The sequence below is a fragment of the Nasonia vitripennis genome, chromosome 2 (assembly GCF_009193385.2).
Source record: "Nasonia vitripennis strain AsymCx chromosome 2, Nvit_psr_1.1, whole genome shotgun sequence".
NCBI classification, from domain to species: Eukaryota; Metazoa; Arthropoda; class Insecta; order Hymenoptera; family Pteromalidae; genus Nasonia; species Nasonia vitripennis.
Genome location: NC_045758.1, coordinates 27,152,377 through 27,173,095, shown reverse-complemented (window position 1 = coordinate 27,173,095; position 20,719 = coordinate 27,152,377). Strand labels below are relative to the sequence as shown.

Below are 20,719 nucleotides of genomic sequence, written 5' to 3'. Positions count from 1 at the left end.
TACATTTCACAGTCTCGCCGGGCATTGTCGATGATCGAGCGCCGGAAGGTGGGAGAGCGCGATTTCCAGGCCGGCGCTTCGAGGGGGTTGGTTCGTAGCCGCGCGCCTGAATGCCCAGTTGCCTCCTAATGGTCTTAATCAAGTGTGTACGCCGCGCGCATTGAGCTGGGCCGCCGCCATCATAATAACACTAATTTTTAAGCATAACCGTACACTCTGATTAACAACGTGTGAATCGTCCGGTTCTCAAAGATTCTTTGATGGAGAGTCGAGAAGTCGATGATTCCGACGAGGTGCACCTTGCGAACGACGAAATCGACGTTGTACAACGCGAGCGCGACGGAGGGAAAGTGGATTTTTGTGTTGGCCCACAAGGGGGCCCTTTGTGACCGTTTGGGAATTTCGCGATGTCGAACGAAAGGAAATAATTGTTTGAGATTTTTCTTAAACTTGTTCCCCATGTACCTACAACAGCAAAGCCGTGTGCATATACTGGCCGATTTTTATTCAGTGAACGGATTTCCAGACCGATGCACGGATTTAATTTCATTCTGATATAAATGGCAGCGTTCGATATCAGCCAGCCAAAACAGTATACAAACTACAGATAATTGCAAACTTGCAGTTTTCCACGAGGCAGAAACCGACTCGAGGTGCCCGTGGATCAGATCGAATTGAGCGCAGTCATTTAGTTACGCTCAAACATTGCGGTTAACCGAATTATCGGTAAATGGTAAGTGAATACCGGGGGGCTTTACACGAGACCGCACGAACGTTCCGACGAAACAATTTCCGCGAGACACAGCTCTCGCTGAATTTTCCCATCAAACTCGATTAAGCGCAAAACCTCATTTACAAGTAAACAAACGCGCCGAATCACACGGAAATATTATGCTAAAATCTTGCATCGTAAATCGTCGCACAGAAAAAAAACGTGTACAGTCGCAGGAAACAGACGCGTTGCATTAGCGGCAAATGAACCGTTCACGTCCTCGGCCCCCTCTATTTTCTCGCAAATAGGCGCGAAAAAAGGCAAGACGACGCTCTTTAGTCTCTCGCGCTTAATTGTCACGATTATAGCGATTATTGCTATGATTACGCGTGTTTAGAGCGAGAGCTCGATTACGCGCGCGATTCTCGCGCATATATGATGAGAAAAAGGGTGCGCTGTAAGAAGAAGAAGTATAGGAGAAGGGATGCAGGCGTACGAGCCGAGTGAAAAAAGGTGATTAGCAGGCGAGGAATGAAAAGACGGGCCGGAATTACGTCTGATGCGCCAGTCATGCGGATGCACTAATTGGTGTCATTCAGAGTGTGATTATGCTCGCGCGAGCGCTGATTCCTAAGTCGAATATGAGAGAGCGAGAGAGAGAAATCTTTTCAGACTACTGCATGCGCGCAACGCGACGAAATAAGGCCGTGCGAATTTCGCGAAGTCTACGAGAGTTTGCTCTTTTAGAGCGATAGTTATGTGTATAATATGATGGAAAACATTAATAACGATTCATTTATTTACAAGAATCTATCGACAATAATATATATCCCAGCCCCTCTTTGTGCCAGTATACTCTCTAGATTGCAGCAGAAGCAGTATCGATTTATTTCTTAATTTTATTTGCATCGGGTATAATATAAATCCTTCAAAGCTATCGAGCCAATAATAATCGGCTCTGCGATTTATTAGGCGAGAGGGAGGGAGAGAGATGGCGCCAAATAGCCATAAAAATTAATATCCAGCAATTGAGCATTTTCAATTTCGCCGAGCTTGAATAGTAGTTTCCATCAATTATAGCTCGCAGCATCGGAAAATTACTTTCAATCACACCAATATAAATCGGGGACGCCCTGGCGCTATATACATATATATATATACACGTATAGTCGAACGAAGCAGCAGTATAGTAGCAGGCGAAAGAATATAAAAGAGAACAAAAGATTAAAAAAGAGAACGAAGTGCGCTCGCTCTAAAAATCTCCCCGACGCATAAGCGAGAGAGTGAGAGTAAGAGAGAGAGAGAGAGAGAGAGAGAGAGAGAGAGAGAGAGAGAGAGAGAGAGAGAGACAGAGAGTAAAGGCGCAAGGGAGGAGTGGAAGTATGAAGTGAGCATATTACTATTGAGAATAAGTACCTGGCTTCGAGATTGAGGGAGAGCGAGCCAGCGAGAGAGAGAGAGAGAGAGAGAGAGAGAGAGAGAGAGAGAGAGGTGAGGGTGGTGGTAACGGGCGCAAATGGGGTGGTACAATGGGCACTAATGGATCTCGAGCCGCCGCGAGAGGCGCTGCTTTTAATCTAATAGTCCTTCGTAGCCGACGTGCGCGCGCGCGCGCGAGAGAGAGAGAGAGAGAGAAGAGAGAGAGCGGTTCTCAACCTTCCTTCCGGAACTCGATGCTGCTGCGTCTTTCCGCTCCGATGCTCTATGTATCCAGGGAATTTTGTGAAAGGGAGAATATTCAGAGTGGCGATCGTGGATATATATTGGCGGACGCGCTAGTTTGATTCGTTCGATCGTTTTCTATTTTTTAAATACACCGCGTGAAATTAATCGTCCCAACAGCCGAAATCGTTATACAGAACGAGTCATCAGGCATCGGGGAACGATGTAACTGCATTAGTAAAAACATCGAAAGAACCCGATGAATTGCCGCCGCTCAGATAGATCGACGTGGAGGGTCGTCGTCGCTGCAGGTGACAGGGGTGTATAACAGATGCTCGCGCTCGACTAATAATCGCACGCCAATGGCATGTAATAACACGTTTTTTTTATTTTCTCATTCTCATCGTCGCCCAGCGCTACACTGCCAAGCACGGCTGGCTCCGGATGAATTTCTGATAAACTGACGGCACCTTGTAATTGCCGTTGTGCGTGTCGTCGGTGCAGACGTTCGAAACACCGGAAGCGCTTCGAATCGTAGATTAAGCCGCGACTGTGTGTGTCTGTGTGTGCAGCGACAAAACGATGAGGCAAATGAATATTCGCGCAAGATTACCACACCCCAAGTTCAACGATCAAACAGGCTTATATTTCAGAGAGGAGCGCGTGCATTTTGAAAATTTTTTGATGATGAGGATTGAGGAATGGAATATTAAGATGGACCCATCGAATTTGTTAATCATCGTTAGTTTTTCTAGGTAACTGGTGAGAAACAAATATCGTTTTCTTGTAAAGATAAGACATTTATATATTTGTTGATATTTTTCTTAAAATGAAATTTTTTTATGATGAGGGTATTTCGAAATCTTTCAACTTCAATATGTAACAGATGGCAATAAACTTGTCTTATCTAAAATAATAAAATAAATATAAAATAAAAAATACAAAATTATTCGTTATAAAAGGCAACAAAAACAGTAGATCTATACGTGTCAACTGAGGCACGCTCGAAGCTCGTGGGAACAGCGGCTGTCACCCCTTCCAGTATAATAACGACGAAATCAGGAAACAGTCCCTAATAATAACACAGGATTCTTCCCTGATTTATTGTCGGAGCGCGACGCTGACAAATATCTTCCCCCAAAATCGTATCCGTAGAATGAATTGGAAGGGTAGAAATTCGACGTTTTTATTAACTCTGAAAGTTACCCTCTACTCTTATACAGAGATTAGTGTCAACACATGAAGACAAGCCTCAATGCGAAAGAAAACTAGACTCAGGCAGTAATATCATGAGCGGCCCAAGCAGTAAAAGCAGTAAAAGGCAGTTTTAGCATTAATGATACATTACTATGAAAAAGTGCCTAAGATTTATGGTTAATGTATAGCTTATTGATTACGAATTTTTTTTAAAATAAGCACTTTGTCCTTCATTAACACAAAGTTCCGAAAATTTAGGTTCATGGATAAAGTTAGCTCGTAATTTTGGATATCAAATAAAGCTTGTTCGGCATATACATATTTCGATTACATCTAAAGTCATAATTGATGGGGAAGGGATAATGGAAGGCAGAAAGGAAAAAACCAAGGTTCATAAAATAGATACAATATTTAGATTGATAATATTTGTTCGTGTATTTCTCAGTATAACGCGGCAGAAGGAATTACCTACATATTTACACACACACATATGACATGATAATATCGTACAATATATTATCTTACAAAATCGCACTCGATTTCCGACGCTGAGAGCCTCACTTCTCTATGATATTTATCTCTAATAACCGACATTTCGGTTTCGCTACTTAGAAACTAAGAAATACTTTTTACAAGATTCGTGTAGATACATATTTTATAATATCTTTTTTTAATTAAACGACGCTTATGCTTTAACGAATACTTTCAACAATTCTCACTCAATGACTTAAATTGTACATAAATTTTAATTTTTTTTCTGGTAAATCCCGATTGATTGAATGGCTGAAAAGTTTATTTTATGATTGATTCTATGAAATAAATTCAGGCACAAAGTCTAATTGAAATCTATTTAACAAAAAAATCAACAAAATAACAACAACGTTAAACTAATCATTGGGCTCATAAAATTAATTGTGGAAAGAGTTTTCGAGGCGGTAAACTAGTTATCAGTATTAAAACATAATAGTAGTTTTTTCGAAAACCTAATTTTTCTATGCAATAAGATAATAAATGCCGTCCTTGTAACAAGTCATTATTCGAGAAAAATCTTTTTGCAAAGACACTTGGAGGATTGAAATAGGCATCTTACACTTACTGCATTAAGAAAATTCTGCTTCACTTTTCTACATTCATAGTTTTAAATACTGCGAATAACTCTGAATAATTTTGACAAAGCCGATTAAAGCTATTACGAATCATGATCTCCGGATCTTCTTAGAAATGTATTCTTGTTCCTTTCTTCTCGGCCGCGCAAAAATAACAAACACACGAAGTAGTTCTTGCGTGGATCATTATAGTGTATATCTTCGCATCGATCTGAGTCAAAGAGAAAAAATCAGCCTTGAAGGTTCACTGATATTTTTCTCAGCAGTAATTGTTTGGCAAACTAAATTAAATGATTTGACTGTAGCTGACTTACATGTTAATAATCACCGACTATAATATAATCATCTAATAAACCATTTACAATTATATAAACATTTTCACTACAGCGGAATTTTACGTTCGTTAATCTGTATTCCATATATATATATATGGTAAAAGGTACAAAATAAAATTTTATATGCTTTGCGATCGATTACAACGAGGTTGCGTCTCGTCGTAATGGTTGTCAATAAATATTAATATTATTCATATTTTCTTTCAGTAACATTAAAAAAGACTGCGCTCTCTCTCTCTCTCTCTCTCTCTCTCTCTCTCTATACCCAAATTCCTCGTAGTGCCGCGACAAATCTCTGCATAATAATAATAATAGTCATAATATTCGCATTATTGTCAGTGGTTTGTGAAGATAAGGGTGTCAAACGAACGAACTGCAGATTAAAAGAAAGAAACGAAATCATCTATCATTCGTCGAGCGGCGGCACTATATACTACCACTATACCATGCTCAATCCTTCAATAAATGCCCTCTTCAATTGTCATTCTTGCACATGGCCTCTTCCGCCTTGACCCTGAGCAGCTGGGCGCTGTGTCTCCTCCTCTCCTCCTCGTGATCCGAACTCGAGTCGTCGTCGACCGGCCTCTCCCTCTTCTTACTGCTCAAATTCTGCGGCAGACTCTGAGGCAGTCCCAGATTCAACGGATGCTGCGTGGATCCGCTTTGCTGTTGCTGCGGTGGCGAGTGCTGCTGCTGACGGTCCAAAGCGATGTGATGACTCAGAGGCGAAGACGCGCCTCCACCTACGGCTCCTGCGGTGGAACCGAGGCCGACGACACCGGGTAGACCAATACCGGCCAGATTCTGGAAAGGTAGGCCCATGCAGTACTGCGAGAGAAAGGCCTGGATGTGCGGTAGTTTTGGCGCCGCGGTGGTCGACCACGGTGGTGGGAACATCGGCGGCATGAACCAGGGGAAGGCGTTGGCTGCCGCGTGACCGCCGGCCGAGTCGGGGCCAGCACCGCCCGGGAGACCGCTGGCCGTTTGCAGTAGGTGAGCGTGAAGCGAGAGCTCATTTACGCCTGGAACAGATAAGAAGAGAGGAGGAACTGATTAGATATTGGGTCGACATTGCTTAATTATCTTTTTTACAAATTTTTCGGTCCGGTGACGTAAACGTGGACTGAAAACGCAATTCGCGTGTTACTATACGCAAGAAAGAAATAAAAAAAAGTAATTCCATTCAACGTACACTCGATGTGGTTTTTTCGGTTACTTAATTACCGCGATCTACATTGTATTAGGCATACGTATACGTACAATGCGATGACGTAAAACGATAAGGGCGAACATGTGTGCGTTAATTGCGGCACTGCGTGACAAACGAATAATTTTAGATTTGCAGTCTCTGCCTTTCAAACGCGTTATCAATTTTGCCTTTGTTCGTTCGAATGACCGCACCGCACCGCGCCACCCGACCAAAAAGAAGCCCAACACAATAGCACCAATTTCACGTAATTACTTTCTACAAGTAATTTTCACGTATAATCACACATGTACACACGTACATACGCGGCAACAATGTTTACCGATAGATTTAGACGTTACACGCATACACATTTCCTCCCGTTATTGTGCCCGCATCCCGCTCGAACAATATGCAACGACGAGACAATAGCTTCGCGAATCCGCGTCAATAAACACATTTAGAACTTGAAACACGCGGGTAAATATCGAACTGATTGCGAGCACGCGACACAATCGCGTAATCCGCGTGCGCAAGCGAGCGCGACATATCATTATATTTCGCGATTGATCCTTTTTTATATACACCCGCGGACAAACATAAACGAGCCGCCGCCGCAACGGAAAATTACGTCGCGGCGGGTGTATAAATTCGAAAAGCCATAAATTAACCAAATGAAAGCTAACGCTATACACCCTCGCCGCAGCTCTAATGAACCTGTACACACGTCGTGCGACAAAGTCCAAACAGCGCGTGCGCGCCTATATGTATAATGTAGATGTCTACTATATGCATCGTGTACGTGTATCACACGAAAATAAAAAGCTCCTCGTGGAAAAAAAACGGGCCGAAAGAGACGAAAAAATTGGCTGTTTAACGCGCGCCAGCTAATGAAACATGCAGGACGCGCAACCTTTTATCCGTCCGTTCGAGGTATACCGTGTATCTATATCTACAAACACACGTAGGTACACGAAGGGGGTGAAAGAGACGCTGATTGGCCGATGCTTGTCGCGCCGCTGAAATTAGGCGTAATTGTGCCGGATCTTATCTCAGTCCACCCAACGATACCGATCACCCTCCCTCCTATCGTGCGGCAAGTGCGTGTATTGTGTCCGCTTCGTTTTTTTTCTTTTTCATTGCGTGCGTCGCGCGCTCCCTTTCGATGAATTTTTCAATTTAACGTCCGGAATCGTCCTCGTCGTCGATGGATGGAAACTTTATTTTTTTTCACGTGTTCGTCTATCGGCGAGATCTATTCCGTTGGCCTGTAGCCGAGGCCCGCTATTTAGTTGGCGTGCGAACGAGAAATCGAGTTAAGGAAATTAGTTGTGGGGAATCGTTATGGAATTTCCCGGCGACGAAAATTTAACCGTGATGTGTGCGTGCGTGTGTTTAGTCGTTATGAAGGCCGCAATAAAGCGCAATCAAAGGATTATTTGCACGCGCTATACGTACGTTTGCCCTGATTAGGATTAATAATAACGAGCGTTATATTATTTTTTCTGGTTTTTCGATGATTATTTTTTAACAGGTATAAAGCAACTTGCATTTTATCCTCGCAATTTAACACACAAGGTTTATTATATCTGCCTTCGCGTAAACGTACAATACCCTGAATCAATATTTGTCATAGCGAATAGCTGCGCTTATATCAAGCTTTTTCTCCCTTAGTGTTTCGTAAATAAATTATCGTCTCCTCATCAGGTGGTAATACTCCGCTATACGACCGCATAATGCACGGCCGCATACAAGAAACAAATCCCGCCGGTGCATTAATTGACCTCGGTCGACATTCGCGCAGATCGCAATCCCGATGCGCTTGATATTGCGTTATGTAGCGTATTATACGCAATGAAAAAAAATTTTAACATTTTCAACGAAGCAAACTCTGTTTGTGTATATATCGATTTCACAAAGGGAAGCTACTTCTACGAATCGGCGCCGCAGCGGCGGGATACCGCGCGTCGGATTAAAAAAGGTCTTAACTACTTACCGGCTTGTTCGACGTGCATAAAGCTGGTGTCCCTGCCCAGGGCCTTTTCCTTCTTGCGCCACTTGGCCCGACGGTTCTGAAACCACACCTGGAACCCAAAACATGTAGACACGGCTGGTTAGTGAGAGGATCGTTTGTAATGCGAAGCCCGCTTTTGTCGCGGGTAAATACGACTCTGTGGTATTCGAGTCGTTCGCGCGTATGTAACGTGCGTACATATCATTGATTATTGATGGACGTTCGTATTATATTCGTGAAGAAAAAATTCCAACTATATATATATATATATATATATGTGTGTGTATATATATATATATATATATATATATATATATATATATATATATATATATATATATATATATATATATATATATATGTATACACGTAGAATAATCACCGACCAATTTCATCAAGTCCCAAGCCGATACGTATCCGGTCGCATCTCTACTGCGGCAGCGCAGTACGGCACAAGAGAGCTGTCTTGCGCGCAATCGAATTGAATGCAGTGCTGGTAGGTGTGTGCTATATACGTGTAACCCCGGCCGCAGAGACTCAGGGCCGTTGAATTAAGGGAGTCAGCGTCTGGAAAGGGCCCGGCGCGACGAGATTCAATTGCTTAATTGCTGTTAATTATTTAAGCGCTCCTGAATGGACGGTACGCCACCGCAACACGCCCGACTTCTCTTTCTCTCTCGCTCTTGCTCGCTCGGTTACCGACGATTAAGTCACGGCGCGCATTTCGCAGTCTAGTCTGGCTAGACGCTATATATACATCCTCGAAGCCGCACCGCGTTGTGGAGCGAAGGTCGTGAGTTTTTCAAGTTTGAAAATCTAAACCTAGCAGCTCCATAACAATGGTCGTCCTGTATGCAATAAGGTCAAGAGCTGCACAAATATAATATTTCGCGAAAAGCTAAACTCCATTAAATTCCTCTTCTACGAATAACAATCCTCATGCAGATCTTCTCCTCGAAGCCAAAATTTCAATATTACGCGGATTAAAAACGTCCCTATTATTCACTCTCTGCAGCCAAAGACGATTATACGCCAGCGTCCCTCCTCCTCAAAGATTCTCTCTCCCGCAGCTCTTCCGTGAATCCTTGAGAGCAGCAGCATACACCTACACACGCACGCGTGGCCGGATGATGTGCTCTCGACTCCTTGAACAAAAGCCTTCTCCCTCGAGGCTGATTAAGCTAATTGTTATAACAATTATCCTGATTTCCTCGGAACAGAGCGGCCGAGACTCGAGACGAGGAGAGAGAGAGAGAGAGAGAGAGAGAGAGAGAGAGAGAGAGAGAATCTCTCGATTTCCAGCCGAGTTCGCGCACACAGCGGTCCATTGTCCGCGTCTATAGTCGCGCTATAGGTGTAAGCGAGATATTGAATAGTGTTCGTTCAGACGAGAAGAGGTGTATCGTGTCGTGTTGCTGGTTTGGAAATCGTCGTGTAGAGCTCTCTGGCTTTTTTGCCGGGTTTTAAGCTCGAGGGTCAATATAGGTAGTTGTGACGTGTATTATATAGGGGTTGCGGAGAGAACGAGGGGAAGGGATGATTAGCTGGTTGTTAAGGAGTTTGTTTGCGGTATTGCTTAACTTTCAAAAGAGGATCGAGCTTCTCTCTTCCCGTGTTGATTTTTAAGATCGCTATTAGACTCGAATATTGCTCGGTCACTTCAAACCTGATAACAACAATTATTAAAAAAAACGACGGTACAAACGCTATCTTCTAATCCCTTCCTTCCCCCATCTCTCCCTGCACAGACAACCAGTAACCTCGCGACGACCATACAACGGAGTAGCGCAGTGTCGATCGATTTAACGCCCGATTAATTGAGCCACTCGATCTCGTACCTCCACACGCGGCCCGCTATTAGACGACGCGGAAAGGGAGCACACATACACACACAGAGAATCGCCGCGATAAGTCCTTTTTTTCTGCCCATTCACCGACGACAAGAACACGCGTGTGTGCAGTATGCGAGCGGGGCAACTCTCCGCACGTAAGTCGATTGCTTTTGTGCTCTTTTGAAGCGGTGCAGAGCTCGCACGGGATGATTATTATTAAATTGCCGATTTACATTTACGCCGATCGAGAGAGATCGCTATTTTCGTATACGTATATTAAAATTGAAAAATCCTTTCGAACCGCGCGAGAGCGAATTATATATCGGCTTATGCATACGCGCCGCCCACGCATTAGCAGCGATTTGTCGAATATACCCGAAAAATTATCAAAGCTAATCCCCGCGACGCGTACACGCGCGGAAACGTATGCACCGATAATTTGCCGGCAGTCGTCCCATTCACACCGAGACAAAGATACACAAAGTGCCCGAGCGTCGAGATAAAATGGTCGTGTATGGGTACATAGAGAGAGAGAGAGAGAGAGAGAATGAGCGAACCGGAAAGCCGTCCATTTGCGCCGCGCTGCATACGATCGATCGGCGCTCGTAACCGTTAATGCCCGAAAAATGGGGTAATTTCGCGTCTGAAATTGGTAGCCAGGATTTCCTAGATTGAAATAAAGTGGCCGCGCGCGAGCGCGCTCGCTCGCGTACAGCACCCCCGGATCATTTAGCGGTTTTGTCGAGCGACGGCCAATTGCCACGGCATTGTCGCGCGACAGCCCCGCCACAATGGCCCCAATCGGAATGCTCTCGCTCTCTCTCTCTCTCCCTCTCTCTCTCTCTCTCTCTCTCTCTCTCTCTCTCTCTCTCTCCATCTCTTTCTCCTTACGCCCACCAGGACTACTCTCTCTATCTGTCACGCATAGGTGTGGCCGTGTGTGTGTGTGTGCGATGCGCGGAGTCACTCGCACGCTCTGTGTCGTCCCTTTTCGGATTACACTCACATATTTTTACTCGAAGAAATCAGACGATTTCAGCGAGATCTTTTTTTATTTCGAAGCTACCGTACACTTTGTCCCCAGCGATATCCAGCTTTCTCTGTCCGCAACGAAGCGAGAATAAAGAAGGAGAGAAAGGGTGTCGACGCCGGCCGCTGGGCTAATCGAGTAACCAATTTTCCAGCGATATAGAAAAGTACAGAAGGAGGCTATTTAACCATTGTCGGTGCCATTTCCCGTCCGAAAATGGCCTCTCTATTATGCGACACTGTACCGCACCTTTATACGCATAAAGCCCGCGCGTCACATATCGCGTCCATATACTATACATCTACATGGCGAGCATCACCACGACGATTCTCTATACGCGTATCTTTGCAGCAGCAGCGCGAAATTTGTTTTTTCGACATTTTTTCCAGCAGCGCTGCGGCAGAGCGCTTTTATTTTATTTACGCAGTTTTTTCTCGCGAGGGGGCAATTTTTTCCCCGACGTCCGAGCGATATTCGATTGAATGTATATTGCGAGAGAGAGAGAGAGAGAGAGAGCGAGAGGACTGTTGATTAAAAAAAAAAGATGTTTTATTTCATTTTTTTTCGTGCCCCGCGCACGCGCGAGATTCGTCGAAATTTCCGTAGAGCGCGAGCGCGCGCGAGTGAAAGGATTAAATTGCAAACAACATCGACGCGGGGGAGTGCGAGACTTTTACAAAATGTTATAAATCGCGAACGAAACACACGGGAGCGCGTGAGAGGGATTTTTTTTTATATTTCTTTTTCGTTAATTTCGTTTCGCTTTTTTCTGCCAACGACGATGAGAGCTGTCGGCTTACGCGCGAGCTGGCCATGCGTATGTGCATCGCGAAACGAAATTATCTCTAATTGCAGATTCGCGGAAAATTAAGGATAAAGCGTTTTAATTGCGAGCGATGTTTATGTATCGGCAGGATGATGTGGGGAAAAAAGTCGCGAGAGAATTTTTTTTCTCTCCACCGGGATGATTCTTCCGATGGTCATCGCGTTTTGATGAGCCTGTTATGAATATGCGAGCGCACGTTAATTCGAAAAATGCATACGGGGACCCGGGAGCCATTATTGTATTAATCAAGCGCGCGCCCGGGTGATTGAAAATATCGAATCGCTCGTCAAGGATAAAAGTATGACGGATTTGTTTTATAACGAGCGTCGACGTCATCGAAAATATTCGTTTTTATCCTCGCTCGCAATCGAATAAAGCTCGCGCATATAAATATTCTCAAATTTTATGATATAGTGAAAAAAAAATCGCAAAATCTCAGTCACGGCTAATTGCTTAATCGCGCACTACCGTGTACAGATCGCCACTGGTCCCTTAATCCCGAAAAGAGCAAAACACAATTCCGCTGATTAAATTTCTCTGTAGACTTAATTTCCCGGCGGCAGCAGCAGCGTGCGTTTATAATTGAGACTCCTCGAGGTAGATCCGGCTAAGAGTACACTTTAGCGCACACACACACGGGTAATCTCGTAATTTCCATAACGTCGACAAAAAGAAAGTGCGCGTTTTTCCGCGATAATAACAAAGTGTTTGACGGAGGGCGCTCGCAATGATTAATCCGCTCAGGAGCTGCCGCCGCCGCCGCCGGAGAAATTACCGAGAGAAAGAGCGAGAGAGAGAGAGAGAGAGAGAGAGAGAGAGAGAGAGAGAGAGAGAGAGAGAGAGACGACAGCTGAGCGAGGGAAAAAACGGATTGCAGAACAATGGACTGTAATTAGTTGAGTGGCGAGCGAGGCTTGCTCGCAGTGGCTGGACTGAGAGGGAGTGAGAAAGGATATAAGGGAGAAGGTGAGCTGTGGGAAAGACGATGCTGCATTGACGGTTTTTTTTGTTTGTGTTAATTTTGTGTTTTTAATTATGTTTTTCAATAATCAATGATACGTGATGGTAATCTACTTTCAGAATTCTTACCGCGTGTGGAACATTTTCGCGTACTATGATCGAATTTGGCATTGGGCCCATTGAGAAAAGAGTTTGTTTATCTAGAGGGAATCGATTCTATTGTTGACAGCGTCGTATTGCTTGAAGTACAATCCATAACAAACTCTTCATTCAATGTACTATTCTCTACAGAATACAAACAATGACTCACCTGAACTCTGGCTTCAGAAAGATCGAGACTCATAGCCAGTTCTTCTCTCGTAAAAACATCGGGATACTGTGTCTTCTCAAAGGCTCGCTCGAGTTGATGCAATTGGTAAGTGGTGAAGGTCGTCCTGGATCGTCTCACTTTTCGCGGTCTGTCCGATTCGTTGAGATCCAGGGTGTCGTTGAGGCCGTCACCGATCTGATGGTCGCTCAAACCGATCTCCGTGTCACCGGGCTCGCCAACTGTGTCTGCTGGAGGTGGAGTTGCATGATCTATTATTAATGGATCGATTTTTAAATCGATTGGAGATGATTTTTCTATATACGGTACTTTCGCTGGTGAAGTCTTGAACGATCGTTGGCGTACACACGATGAAGACTACGTCACTTTCCGCGAATTCCATCGTTGCGCTTTCGTTTTCGGTAAAGTCATTTTCATCGCCCGAGGAATCGTATGCGCTGTAAGGATCGATGTGATCTTTCGAATTTCCGACACAGGACAAACCCAAAATCCGAGCTATAGAGAAGGAATGACAGGCACAGGCCATTGCGAGGGAAGAGTTTGATAGAGCACTTTTTGATATTAGAATAAACGCAAGACAAGCGAAATACCCGAACGCACGCACTGATGGCTCAATCGGGTCGAAACAATAACTGACGCGAAGTCTCATGTGGTATGCCGAGCGAGTGTCGAAATCACCGAGTGCGAGTGTAAAGCCTTCGATACCGAGAATCGAACATCAATAATTCGGTTAATTTCCATTACAACGCGACGTATATTTAACGCCGAAAACAAACAATACAAGCTCGGAGCGCTTTCGGGAAAAATTCAGCAAAGTCAACGTCGGAGCAAACAACATGCGCGATAAAACATCGGGAGTTTTCACGTATCGAATTTTGCGCGATGTTTTTTAAGCCCCACACAACACGCCACTATATACCGTGTCTCTCGATTCGCGCTCATCGATGATGTCTGATCGACGGATTTGCCAATTTTTAAGCCTCGCGAGAGAGAGAGAGAGAGAGAGAGAGAGAGAGAGAGCTTTTTTTTACGGCCCGTCGCTTCCTCCACCCACCTCGAAAAAGCTCGAGATTCGGCGCAAGTGTATATACGCGTGCGCGCGCTTTTTCCGGCGCGGCGATTAGCGAATATCTATTGGCGATTTTTGTGCGTCTGTTTTTCGCTGCGCTTGTTTTCTTTTTTGCCAGTGCGTATGGATGCTCGACTGTTTTTCTTCTCGCGTTGCGGACTTTTCGTGCGACTACTCTGTTTTTAGGAAATATTTATGAATTTGCCGTTTCCTACGCTGGAGACTCTGGCATGTTATGATCCTCGGAAGACTTGCTCGTAACTTTCGAAAACAGACGGTTTAATTAGAAATATAAATATTCTACCCTATATTATTGAACCAAAAAAGGGAAAACCTTCCATACAAAACAGCCACGAAAATAAAAGGCGAATCAATATAATATCCCGTATATTCTCACAGCTATATTGCCCCTTTCCAGTCGCATGCAGTCGCAGTTCTATCCAAATATATCCTTTATCTACTTTATAATACGCGACTGCATCGAGTCCGTTGTCGGCGTATAAAAAAATTCGAGCAAAGCCCCGCCGAGAAAACAAAACTAACGAGCAAAGTATCGGCGATCGGCTCGGATATAGAACGAACTGCTGCACACGAGAATATTCCTCTTTTATTTTCTCTCTTTCCCCTTTTTTTCTCATCGCATAGTTCGCCCGACGAAGGAGAAGTATACGTGACAGTTGTCGGCGCGTGGATGTGCAGAGGCGAATCTTTTTCTTTAGGAAGAGGCGGCCGCCGAGGAAAATCCACTTCACAGAGTGGAGCTGCTCGCCTCGAGAGCGACAAGTTTATCGAGGAAAGGCAATAAGTAAGAAGGTTTTACGCGCGCCGCGTTTAATACGGTTATATACTTATGTGCGCTTTATATACGCGACGATTAAAGATGTTTTTCTTGAAGTTGGTGCTTCGAATTCGTGTTATTTTTTTCAAAACAGCGTTGAATTATGTATGTATTTTTCAACTTTGTTATTTTATAACGACTTGTTTCACCCGAAAAACTTATATGTTGTTAACGAATAATGCAATCATACCATCGACAACAACAATAATTTCATTTAATATCGAACAAAGTAAAAGAAAACTCGCCGACGACTGAATCTGTAATAAACGATTTCGATCGGACCGAGGCTCGTTAATCAATACTTCTTTAATGCGCATTAAAGTCTACTGCATCCTCGACGCTTTTCTTTCACAGCAGATCGACCGAATGCGCGTCACGAAAAAGAAAACGTTAAATGTCACGTAATAAGATACTTTCCTCCACACCGGCGTATAATCCCTGATTTTCTGGTATCGGAAAACGGAAAAATATTCTCTTTGCTACGTCGCCGAGTACATGGCAGATAAAGAAAAAAAAACGAAAGAAGCGAGAGAAAAAGCTCGAAGCAGGCACAATAATTATGATGAAGGATTTAGCTTCTTTGCGATGAGCTGTAATAACCGAGAACGCCTCTTTACCTTCTACCCGAGGCTTTCAAAGAATCCTCTCCTCTCGATTTCGCTTTCATTGATCGCTCGTCAATCGCTAATAAGCGTTAAACGTCGTCGATGAATTTTTCTCTCTATATACTGTAATTACATTTGAAATTTTATTTCATAGCTCTACCTACATACTTGCTCTCATTTGTTTTCTTCTTTATAACTTTATAATTTTCTTCAAAACGTTATTCCGCGGGTAAGCCATTTTTATGTAAAGCCCCAACATTTCTACGAATCAATTTTCGTAACGCGCACTATACTCATTATTAAAAGAGTGAATTGAATGAATCCTCTTCCGACTCATAAAAATACACGCTTCCAAGTACACGAGTGTATACGTAATTCGGTGTTTGTCAAAGGACAACACACGCACGCGAGAGCTGTAAAACGCGCGGGAATTCGCAAAACGTTTCAAGCAAACTCACGCAAAGCGAAATGAAAAATCGCGATTAAATGTATATACATACTTGAAGTCCCTTTTGATATTATTAAAATCCTCTGAAAAAGTTGAGCTTTTAATTTAAAATATATCTACGCGGGCACGCAAGAGAAAACGCTATTAAATTCCCGTAGAAGATGCGCACGTGCATGGCACATCGCAGAGACGAATAATTTTTATTAAAAACAATTTTGGAAATTTTAATTCCGCGAATTCCGCTTGCGTCTCTTCGCTCTTTACTCGCGCGTATTTTCCCCGAATCCTTTTCTCTTTTCGCCCTGCGATATTTTCTTTATACCTGCATACACGTGCGCGGCGTTAATGATTCGCGGCTGTGCGAATAGCAACGAAATTATAGCTCGTCAAAAGTTAGGTTTTCAAAAAGCTATATGCGTGTATATGCGTGCGCGCATCGCGGCAAAGTTGATTTCCACAACGCAAACGAGCCGCGGAAGGGCTTCAAAATATGCGCGTGAGTGTGTATACGAAATTGCGGGCACGCGCTCGTTTAAACTAATTAGTCGAATACTTAGAGTTCGAGAGAGAGAGAGAGCGCGCGATTCGGCGCATAATAACGCGCTAATGCCGCTTTGAAATAAGCTTCGAAATGTACTTTTGGCCGCGCGCGTATGCGCGCGCGGACTGTTTTCAATATGTTCGCTAGTAATATAATTACGCGCTATTCGCCTGCGCATATGCGTAAATTTATAATGCCTGGCCAGACGAGATGTGAGCTCGCGTTGTTAACTTCCGAATTTCCGCGCTAGGTTATTATATAATTCGTTGTGTAATTCTCTCGCGAGAGCTAAGATACTAATGATGCATATATTCAGTAGCTTTTATAGTTTGAGAAAAAATACAAGTCAAAGAAATATCGTTTATGGTAGTAACAAAGCGTCTGGGATGGGAACGTAATTCAATTCCGGGAATTTCAATCAACGGAGACTAAACGTTTGGTGTTGAGCAAATTCGATTGATTTGTAACGTTAGTCCGCTTTAGCCTAGTGTTAACGGACGTACACGCACTTCCCTTTCCCTTCAATCATGTACCAGCCAGATGTGCTGCAGATTATGCGCCCGAGTCTACGTATAGTCCGCGTCAAATGTCGCTGAACCTAATTACTAACAACGATTTTTCTTCTTTGTCAATCGCGCGTTAAATATATTAGAGAAAAAAAATTCTTTCAATACAAGTCATCCCACCGTAACGAAGTTCGACAACTGAGCAAACAGACAGACTGGCAATAACAGCCCCTGAAGTGACCAACGAGAGACAAAAGAAGCCAATTCTTGCCGCTACGCGGCGCACAATGAAAATTCGCTGCATCATCAACCCTATTTCCCACTAAACGATGTCATCCGAGCGAAACAAGAAATCTCGGTCTGAGTACACACGTATGCCCTACGATTAAATGCCAATAACGCGTTCACATGCACACGCTCGCGTACACACACACGAAGGCAAAATAAGAAGCCTGCAGAGAGAGAGAGAGAGAGAGAGAGAGAGAGAGAGAGATAGAGAGAGAGTATAGAGCATCGGGCAGACGATCGAGCGAACGGCTAATCCGGCCTGAATAGAGAGATTTTAATGTTTTTATGCCGCTGCACAATGGCTTGCCCACTCGATGCCAATCTCTGTTCTCCGCTGCTTTTTATTGAATCCGCGCCGCCGCCGCAGTAGCGCAGCGTATAAAGCACATGTATATGATGTGCCTTATATCTGGGCATGCATGCGCGCACACGCAAAATTAAAAATTTATTCGTCGCGTGAATGGTTGTGTCAGAGAAAAGTTCGTTGCGTTCTTTGGCCCTGTGTGTGTGTGCGGTTGTTTTTAACGCACGAGAACATTAGTTTACTACAGAGTGAATGCGAAGAATTTTTCAGCGAGTGAAAGAGCTAGTTAATACTTTTTTGCTATTTCAAACGTTTGATTTTGATAAATTTATAGATCGACAACACGCGCTACTACTATATACATACAAAACACATTACACCCTCACAAAAGACGAGCACAAATACCCCCAACACACATAGAGACAGAGAGTAAAAGTGAAGCACCATACGCAACTCGCCAATGTGTATACTGGTTGCTTACACCTGTTGGAGGGTTTAAATAGAGCTCCTGTGAGCTGCAAACGAGGGGTTCGGGCAAACGTGCAGCACATCAGCAGCAGCAGTCATTTCGTATACACGTATACGCGGGGGTGCAACAGCTCTTGATTTCACGAGCGTCATTCAATTTGCGCCGCACGCGCCGTATTCGCTTTTGCTCTAATGGAGATTAAGAATTTTTGCTCTGCCGTGGGGCTTCGCGAAATTAACGAGGGATCGGCTACTGCATATAAGTATTGCTTTATTTAAATGAAGAGCGAGGCGACGCGCTTGGAAACATTGTTCGACGATTTCAAGTGCGTATGCGATAAGCGAGCTGCAGAATATCTGACGTAGAAATCATCACGTATTTCGGATAAACGGCGAGAGTGATCTGATGATCCCGTGTTATGGGATCAACAATTAGGTAACGAGACAAGAGGAGGCAGTGCAGGTGTGCGCGGAAGAGCATTAAGAAGCTTCAGAATTTCCACGATTTTCCGCATACTCCGCTTATGCCGGATTAAGATTATTAGATGCTTATAGTCTACGTTAGCGCCGAGACTGACACAGGGTTTTCCCTGGTGGTAGACGCTGTCTCTCTGGCTTCGACGCCTCGTCGGTATTATTGATGCTGCGTTTTTCGTCTTTAACTTTTAATTTTTCATTTTTAACCAACAATTTCCCCGCAGAGAAGAAAAGAAGAGAGTTTACTAAGCACCTAAGGAATTGAAGTGCTTTCTCTTATCATGCAATCAACTTATCAATTCAGAAAACGTATAAATTTCGAAGATTGTTTATCAATTTCGCTAAAAAAAAACAAGACTAAAACGATCGAATTAAAAATAAAATATTAAAAATATACCTAGTCCGGCGCAACGGCGTTTCATATCAATAATTTCTCCCGCTGCCTGACCCAATTTAACCTCGCCGTCTCTCACACAATGTATCAAGTATTACAACTCGGTCCACTAAAATAAACACCCAATATACAATTTCGCGACGCGTCAACACTCACAGCCACGTAATATTACAAACATACGTCGTACAACGCGGCTTCTGCTGCGCGCGCGCGGGTGCTCTCGGCCACGTGCTTGCACTTGCTGCACACACGTTTATACGTATGCACACACACACACACACACACACACGACACCGCGGAGAAAAGATTAAGCGGACGCGTATTGATCAGCGGCGACAATATCGCTTTTAAAAGCTGCGCTGCAGATGCCTCGCCGATTATCACACGTTTATTGCGCAGGAGTTTTTATGTTTCTCGTAATTAGAATACAGCTTTTATTTTTGTTATGCGGTTTATGACGCGGTGGGGTATACATATAACAAAGTTGGAAATCGACTGATTTTACTCGTTGTTAGAAATAATTGCGGCTGAGTGCGGATTTTGCTGTTATACGTGTGCGAGCTTTCAGCGCGTTTAAAAATCGTTCAAAACATTCACAGGAATTATCGCGTTGTTAAACAAATTTTCCATGATGTACATATAAGTAAAATTGACTTACCGTCGTTCTTAGCATGTCCTAAAATCTGGTCGATGCTGTAGACGTTCCTCTTCTGGTTGTAAGTCTGCGCCATCTCAGCAGCCAACTTGCTTCTTTGGATCACTCGAAAATTCAACCAAGTCCAGCACTCGAAAATCGTCCCGTATCTATCTCTTCTCTTCTCAAACGAACACCGTCAAAGAAACTGTCTCTCCGTCGTCGCACCTCCGATCCTCATAACACAATCACCTCGAGTCTCTCTTTCTCTCTCAATCTCCTCTGCTTCCTCAAATACAAGAACGCGAAAAAAGCAGTGTGCATTCGACGAGGTCTATCAGAGCAATGTGTCCCTTCGATCTCCACGGCCGACGGCGCAACGCTGACTAAGTTCTCCTTGCTCACAGCGCAGCCCTTAAAATCGGCGCCGCCGTCGCTACCCCCACTATATCGTGCTCTCGCCTCGTCTCTCGGGCCGACACCGCCATATTAGCCGGCCGGCCAATGGAAGCCTCGACTCGCGCCCCCCGACCCTTACTCCCACGAGGGGTTGAATGGAAGCCTGGGCGGGGAGAGCGAACATGGATCTCCCCCTCTACCTATATTATACTTCTGCGCGAGTTTGTGTGTGCGCACCGCAGCCTCGTTTTAACCCTGATGCGCCGATTAGCCACCGATGATGCTGCTTCTTCTTCGCTTTTTTTTTATTGCGCGCGTGTTTTGCTTCTTCGCCCGGACGATGTATGGGGAGAGGTGTTTTGACTGCTGAGATTTTTTGTATTTTCCTGATGTATGGCGGGGGAGTGTAGTAGTTTCTCTGCTCGTGTCTTTTACGCGTGTATAGGCGATCGTTTACCGATGAGGCTGTTTACGGCTCTGCAACGGAGAGAAAAGACGTCGGAGGAGACGCGAAGGCACTTAGCAGAGGGATGTGCTTTGATTTTTTCGGTTATTGAGTT

The 20,719-nt window shown here is 44.1% G+C and overlaps 1 protein-coding gene across 5 annotated transcripts; it reads right to left on the bottom strand.

Moving 5' to 3' along the window:
- Positions 1-3,981: 3,981 nt before the first annotated feature.
- Positions 3,982-20,158, bottom strand: LOC100680462 (retinal homeobox protein Rx). Of its 5 annotated transcripts, none has more exons than XM_031924293.2 (4): positions 19,785-20,158; positions 13,171-13,439; positions 8,195-8,282; positions 3,982-6,034 (listed from the first exon to the last, which is right to left on the bottom strand). In XM_031924293.2, the coding sequence occupies exons 1-4, from the start codon at positions 19,855-19,857 to the stop codon at positions 5,487-5,489; spliced, it is 978 nt and encodes a 325-aa protein (XP_031780153.1). In that variant the 5' UTR covers positions 19,858-20,158; the 3' UTR covers positions 3,982-5,486. The 5 variants fall into 5 exon arrangements, with proteins under 5 accessions (XP_031780153.1, XP_031780154.1, XP_031780155.1 ...); XM_031924294.2 differs by having other exon boundaries at positions 13,171-13,418; XM_031924295.2 differs by having other exon boundaries at positions 13,171-13,415.
- Positions 20,159-20,719: the final 561 nt, after the last annotated feature.

Excerpts from the sequence above, each read along its gene's own strand:
- LOC100680462 (XM_031924291.2), bottom strand. The coding sequence starts at position 13,837 with ATGAGACTTCGCGTCAGTTATTGTTTCGACCCGATTGAGCCATCAGTG. Across the intron at positions 13,419-13,497 it reads TCAAGACTTCACCAGCGAAA|CAGACACAGTTGGCGAGCCC; the intron begins GTACCGTATATA and ends CTCCACCTCCAG. Across the intron at positions 8,283-13,170 it reads TTTCTGAAGCCAGAGTTCAG|GTGTGGTTTCAGAACCGTCG; the intron begins GTGAGTCATTGT and ends TTTGGGTTCCAG.